Here is a 7,862-nt window from a genome sequence, read left to right on the forward strand (position 1 = left end):
CTGCCAGTGTCGCTAAATCTCTTTCGCATGGCTACCGGACAACAAACCATTGGGGAGCTGCCCTTTCGGAGTGTCTGGCCATGGTCATCGGACACGACTCCCGGCTATGAAATCACCTATTTGCTGCTTTCGTATTCGAGTTGGCTGACATCCACCGCAAATCCCGGCATCGATTGCACCTTTATGGGCATTTGTTTTCACATTTCGGCCGAATTTACGAGCATCAAAACACGTCTCGCTGGCTTAGCGGCAAAAATTGACAAGCTTGCGCCAGATTGGCACGTGTTGCATGCGGAAGACAACGAAAAAGTGTATGCAGAGCTACGGGAAACGGTTGATAAGCACAATGCCACAATTGAATTGTGTGAAACCTCACAGACGTTGGCACAAGAAATGATTCTCATTCATTTCATCACATCTGCCATGGTGATTTGTATGAATGGTGTCAACCTCATTATCGCACGCGGCGCGGCAAAGGCAATTTATGTGTGTTACATCATGACGGCGCTCATTCAGGCGTTTGTCTTTTGCTATGGCGGTGATTCGTTGGAGGAATCGGTAAGAAATAAATTTGCTGCCACGATTTTTTCACATTTGTTACAATTTTTTTGCTTCTCTAGAGCACGCAACTCAACACCGAGCTCTACAATTTATCGTGGCACAAGCTAAACGCGAACGGCAGACGTGCCATTGCAATGATGATTCAACGTACGAACAAAACGATCAGCATCGCCGTGCCTTTCTTTCGTGTTTCGATGCCAACTTTTGCTAATGTAAATTTTTCCTTTGATTTTTTTTCCATTTTTCACTTAAAAAATTTTTTTTCAGATAATTCAAGCATCCGGCTCCTATGTCACTCTTTTGAACACATTTTTGGAATAAAATCACTCACCGCCCATGCAGCCACTAAAATGACACAAAAAATCGAGAATAAAACTTTCATGTTGTTAATTTACTCACTTCAGGTGAAACAATAGAACAAAAGTGTCATTTTTGTTGCAATTTATACCAGCGATGCTTATCACTCGCTCAGTCACAAAAAAAAAGTAATTACAACATTGAAACCTGATAAATCTTAATTTTGATGAAACATGAATGCAATTGCAATCACCTGCTGAGCGAAATTTGTACTCAATAAATCAGATAACAGCAAATTACACACATTAAAATGTTATTCCATTGTAAACTTGCCAGTGGGAACGCCTGGTATTTTGAAAAACAAGCGGGAAAAATGTTTGTTCGATATCTAGAGAGATCCTAATCTAGTAATTTATCTTCTTCATGAGAGAGAAATTACTCTAGCATAAGCTACTACACTCAAAATCGGGAAATCTCTGTCAAGATTGGGAGGAACAAGAAGAAAAACAATGTGATTGCACATCATTTACTTTATTTCTTTAAACATTTTCTGCAGGATTTTTTTTTCTTCGTCATATATGGAAAAAAATAAAATAAAATGTGGTTTGGCAAATTGAAAGAGTTTTGAAGGGAAAAGTATGTCAGTAATGTTTTTCGTTCCTTCGTCTTTTTATTGTGGTTGAAGGGAATTTATGAAGATTGTGCAGTAAAGCACTTAAATCGTCGGGATTATGGGAGGAATTTATTTTTAAAAATTTCTATTTTTTATTCTGGATGAGCTTAAAATAATTTTTTTAGTTTTTTTTCTTTCATAAAAAGAAAAATTTATAACTAAGGATTTTTTTATTTTCTTAGATTAATTTTTTAAAAATTATTTTTGATTTTTGTAGAAGAAAATGTTTAAGAATACAAAATCTTTTCATTTTTAAATTTAAAAGATGCCATTTGATTTTCCTTACCGAAGAATTTGAAAATTTTTCCTAGAATTGAAAATTTTTCATATAAAATTTACTTTATGTGTTTCAAGGAATTTTTAATCTGAAAGATACAATTTCTCAAATGTGGTTTCACCAAAGTGGTTGATAAAAGATATATTAAGTGTCAATTTATTCAGTGAAAATTGAATTTTAAGAAATTTTTTAATGAAAGAAATGTGAGAGCTTGTTCATCAAATTTCCTTTTTCACTTTCCATTCTTTGAATATCTGACAAAAAGAGTGAACAAATTTTTTTTTTATTTTTTTTTTTGAAAAATTTTTTTTCCATAAGAAAAATTGAATGCCATAAAAAACGGCAAAGTCGATAACATTTGAAGTCCTGAAAGTGGATGTTAGACTGACTGCCAATGAACTTCATCCATTGCTCGTGAAAATGTGGGAGCGCGAATCATTCCCCGATGATCTTATGCAAGGCATCATTTTATTTTAATGATCAAAATTTAAAAAAACTTGTAAATATTTTTTTTATGAGAAAGCATTCGATTCCGCCAGCAGAGAATGCATATGGGCTGAGTTGAAGAATTTGGGTGTGCCAATCAAAATTATCATTAAAAGACATTTACGGTGTTTAAAAAAAATATTATCAAAATTCATGTCATATATTTTTTTTCCTGTCAAAATATTTTTTTATAGATCCTGTTCCAATCGACATTTGTACATTCCGTAATTCGTTTCATGACAGCTGTCGTAAATTTATTTCATTCCAGACGCCCGAAACTCAAAGTTTAATAAAGAAAAGTGAAACATCATCACAAAAAAAGCACCCTGCTGACCAAACTTTTCTCATCATTGTATTGACATATTCATCAAAACCAGACTTTCTCATGTATTTTGAATATTCTTGCCAAACTTTTATAATCAACCACAAATTCATTGATTTTCTATCAAAACCGAATGACAAAAATAATTGTAACTTTTTTGTCCTTCAGTTTTTTCTCCACTAAAACTTGTGTCAAGTCTTTTTCCGTTTTGCGACAAGTTTTTTTTTGTCTCATTTTATCATGCGAGACATGAAAAATATTCGCATCATTTATGTCCCAAGGCTATCCTGTCCATCATCATCAACGCAGCAGATTGATCTGCTCAGCAAACATCAAAATTTTTGACTGTCGTTTCTTCTTTAGTTTTGTAAGACACCAAAAATTACAGAAATTTTTTTATTATTTATTGTGTCTTGGAAATTCATTTTTTTTTCGTGCTTTTTTTCCGGAGACAGACATCATAACTTTTTCTGATAAGTCACGTAACGGCAATTTGTTATCAATTTACGATCGGAATTTTTTATGTGGCAGTTGGACGTTTCTTGTCATGTTGCTAGATGTTCTTCTTGTGTGTAAATAATAATTGTACAATGCACGAGCAAGTATTTTGAAGAGTCAACAAATTTTAAAGAAAAGAAACAAATAAATAAAGGGGACACGCAACATTTTTTATTCATAACGTAACTGGAACATAACAAGACTTTTTATATATTTTTTATTAAGGAAAGACATCCTAAGGACAAAAAATTGGTCAGATTTACCATTATGGAGTCAAATGAACCCGCATTAAGCATTTTTTATGATTTCTTAATAGATCATCTTTGGATTTGATTATTCATAGACCCAAAAAATTAATCATTTCAATAGAATGAGAGGAGATAAATTTGATACCTTTTTGAGGAGTCAAGTTAACATCTTACTTATAGGATCAATTTGATCCCTTAAATGGATTATTTTTGGGTCTACAAATGAGCAACTCCAAAATGAATTGATTTGGCACCTTTAGAAGTTTAATTTAATTTAAAATTCTGAAAGTTATAAAAGAATTCAACAATTTAACTCCAAGGGGGTCTATTTGACTCCAAAGGGGTCTATTTGACTCCAAGGGGGTCTATTTGACTCCAAAGGGGTCTATTTGACTCCAAGGGGGTCTATTTGACTCCAAGGGGGTCTATTTGACTCCAAGGGGGTCTATTTGACTCCAAGGGGGTCTATTTGACTCCAAGGGGTCTCTATTTGACTCCAAGGGGTCTCTATTTGACTCCAAGGGGTCTCTATTTGACCCCAAGGGGGTATATTTGACTCCAAGGGGGTATATTTGACTCCAAGGGGGTCTATTTGACTCCTACGGGGTCAATTTGGACTCTTAAGGGGTCTTTTAGGGGTCAATTTGGACTCCAAGGGGGTCTTGAGGGGTCAATTTGGACTCTCTCCAAGGGGTTCCAAGTGGGGTCTATTTGAACCAAGGATTAAGGGTCAATCTAACCCCTTTTTATCCGTAAGGCACAAAAACTGCTTGAAACGACACAATTTTTATTACAACTACCCTTTTTCCGTGCATCAAAGAGAGAAAAAGGAAAGCCTTGAAGGTAATTCGAATGAATATTGGATGTGGGTGACGTCATGTGGAGCCGCCTGGTGATTCTCAACAATGAACATCCTTCATTGCAGATTATCTCAACTTGTCGTACACCGAAAAAAAATGTATCTCCTTCGTACATTTATCGCAAATACGTAAGATAAAACTTTCTAAAAGCTTTTGTTATATATTTTATGGTCTGACATTATTTCATTATAAAGTGTCTCCGCATTGTCGTCTGTGCCTACTCGCCTCCCTTTTGTTCATCTCGCAAAATGTGGTTCAATTTCCCGCACTAACTTGATTAAATTTTAATAGTTTTTGATGAAATCAGCGTCAATTTAAATTTATTCCTTGATGCATTTTAACACATGCACGAGCCAAAGTGGAGCGAAATCAGTCATCAGTTAATAAATTTTCTCCCTGTCGTCGTCGTCGTTTTAAATTCGCTACCCCTTTTGTTCGACGGATTTTCTTTCGCTACAATTGTCAAACGTAATGATAATAAAATTTTCACAATGCCAGACAACAGATAGCAAGCAAAAAATACAAGAGAGATGGTAATCTGGCATAATCCATGGAGATTATTTCACCTATAGGCACTCGCCTCACCTATCTATCACATTTATCTCTGAGTGTTTTTTTCTTTCTTTCTTCGTTTTTTCCATTTGCGTCACATTAAAATTTGAACCAACGAACATTTACCTCATTTTTCTTCACAATAAAAAGCAAACCAGAACAATTTCACATCATTATCATCACCATCATTATACTCAAACTCAATGAAGAAAACTAGGCAAATTATCTCGGATGTCTATATGAGCGAATGAATCTATTCATCTATAGGGGAAACGTTAATAAATCCTCTTAACTTTTTTCTTCTCGAGTTTTTTTGAGCTAGAAAATAAATTACAGACACGAATCAAGGTGGTATGATGCAATAAAATCATAAACGGATTTATTTTTCACGTTTACAGCCATTTGACTTAATGAGATGAAAAGAATTAAAAATTGCTATTGAGGCATCTTAATAATAATTTCTATTTTTTTAATGATTAAAAATCAAATAAGAGAGTAAAAAAATATTAAAAAATTAAAATTAAAATTAAAATTAAAATTTTTTAAAATTGCTAAAAAATTAATTGTTTTTATTTAAATTTGTAAAAATAAATAATAATCGGAAAAATATTAGAGCAAAAAAATTAAGTAATCATTTAATTCAATCATTTTATTAAAAATATTAGAATTTATATTTTTTTTAAAATGTTTTTGTACCCTGCCCCATTTCAAAAGCCATTTCCTGTTAAATATTTCATCAAAATTTACCATTTTTTGGTATTTTTCCTTACTTTTTCAAGGAATTTTCAAAAATTTTTTTATTTTCAATTTTTAAAAATAAATAATAATTTTCTTCTTTAAAAAATTATTTTTCAAAATTTTTTGACAGTTTTTTTTACGAAAATTTTTTGTTTAAATTTTTATCTTGAAATACTTTCAGATCAATTTTAAATAATAAAAGACCAAAATTTGTTAAAATTTTGTCATTTTGTATGAAAGAGTATTTAATTTATTTTAATTAATTAATTAATATAAAAAAATTCTTTATTGATTTTGAATTTAATTTTATTTTTTTTTTAATTTTAAATCTCGTTTTAAATTTAATCAACAGTTCTAATTTTTTTTTAAATCATTATTTTTGATTATAAAAAAAATTTTTTTTAAAGCAAAATTTTAAAAATTCTTTTTTTATTTTTTTAGTAGGCTCCATTTAATTATTATATAAATCATTTTAAAACACTTCTTTACAATTTTCGAAAAACTCAGGAAAAATTAAAAAGAGTAAAAAACGTTTTGATTAAAAATTCATTTCAAAAATATTTTTAATTTGTGATTAATTAAAAATTACCTTTTAAACACCGAAATTCGTTAAAATAATCGTTTTTAGTAACTCCCGCTAAAAAAATAAACTGTAAAACAACAATTTTCCCTTCAAAATTACCAAGATCAAAAACGCATCCCGTTATAAATCCTCGAAAGAAATCTCTTCTTTGACTAATCTACCGTTAAAATGCACAAATCACAAAAATCAACACTCGAATCCCATTTTGCCATCATCTGCCTTTATTCATCATTTTGCTACATTATTTGAAAAACATTATAAGAGCATCACACAAAAGAAAACAACTTACGGAAAACTCTCAAATGAGGCACTTTGTGTAACATTTTCTTTGCCTTAACACATTCACTCATCATCTCGTGCGCGCTTCATTTTGCGGTTTCGATATTTATTTTCAACTGTGTTAAAATGTGCTTCATACGACACTTAATGCTTTGTGACGGGTGACAACACACTCACACACACGATAAGAGTGGCAATTTATTAGGGAGTTTTGCAAAATTATACGTCAGATTTTGAAAAGTTGACAATCACAAATGAGTTACAAACGTGAATTAGATGCCTACGCCAAGATAAATTGTCGCTCATTACAAGAATTTTTGATGTTTCCTCTCGTCGGGCCTTTAATAAGGTTGAAAGTTCACCATGTGTTGTCTTATTCATGATATTATTATTATTGCAAAAAATGGGAAATGAAGAAAAAATATCAACAACCGCCTCGCAAACGCCTCCAAACGATGACAAACAACAACAACAACAACCTCCCATACTTGTCAATTTGTTGAATCTCTGAACTTTTCCTTTTTCGCAATTTTTCATTTATGTTTTTTTTTTCCTTTCTCCGCTTACTCGACTCTGTGTTGTGCACCATTTATTGCTCATTCCTCCTCCGAGTATGTGTCACGAAATAAATGTTATCCTAGTACAACGACGACACATGTAACCGAAAAAAAAGCAGGAGCTGACCTACTTTTGACTTGTTTTTGCCTTTTATTATGCCTCCATCCACAATTCGCCACACAATGTGTGTGTTCTCTGCCATTCACTCCATAAAAGAGTCAAAATAAAAAGTTGTTGTGCAATCCGAAATGTTGCATGTACGCAAAACGTGGGCGATTCTACGAGAAGAAGAGATATAAATAGATGATGGGAAAATTATTAAAGCTCTGTCATCCAACAAAACCAAAGATATGACATACGTTGCGTACGGCGACAACATCAAGAGAGGGACGAACACACACTTTTAACCACCACATGCCGTGCGATGGAGACGAGATTCGGAATGCCATGTGATAATGTTTAGTTTCGCAGAGAGGATTTCACAGGGAAGAGGATGCTGCGAGAGACGGCCGTGCGCGCACGCGTCGTTCGTCATTGCGTTCGGGTCGTCTTGTTGAATGAAATGAGAGAAAATTGCTGGAACACTGTTAAAATTTGTTCTGAAATGGGGCTCATTTTGGCAATTTTAAAGGATAAAATTGAAAAACTTACGATTTCATCCCTGGACGAGGAAATTTTTCGTGCATGCGAAGGGGAACGAAACACTGGTTTGACCTTTACCTAGATCAGTACATTTATTTTTCAGTCAGTTGTTTGTAGATGAGAGCGGTTGTGCCATCGTCATCATCGTCGCAGCATCGTAATCGTCGTCATTTCCTTCTTAGCAGTAGTTTTTGTGTGCCAGCACAGTCGATTTCACAGAGTGTATCGTGTAGCGAGTAAAATGTGTAATTTTTAGCACACACAAAATCTTCCTATTTTTTTGTTTTT

At 32.9% G+C, this 7,862-nt stretch overlaps 1 protein-coding gene across 1 annotated transcript; it reads left to right on the top strand.

Moving 5' to 3' along the window:
- Positions 1 to 27: 27 nt before the first annotated feature.
- On the top strand, positions 28 to 910 carry LOC134837516 (odorant receptor 22c-like). The gene is made up of 3 exons (XM_063852899.1): positions 28 to 558; positions 621 to 773; positions 829 to 910. Exons 1-3 carry the CDS (start codon positions 28 to 30, stop codon positions 880 to 882), a joined length of 738 nt encoding a protein of 245 aa, XP_063708969.1. The 3' UTR covers positions 883 to 910.
- The last annotated feature ends 6,952 nt before the right edge of the window (positions 911 to 7,862 follow it).

The sequence above is a fragment of the Culicoides brevitarsis genome, chromosome 1 (genome assembly GCF_036172545.1).
Source record: "Culicoides brevitarsis isolate CSIRO-B50_1 chromosome 1, AGI_CSIRO_Cbre_v1, whole genome shotgun sequence".
NCBI lineage: Eukaryota > Metazoa > Arthropoda > Insecta > Diptera > Ceratopogonidae > Culicoides > Culicoides brevitarsis.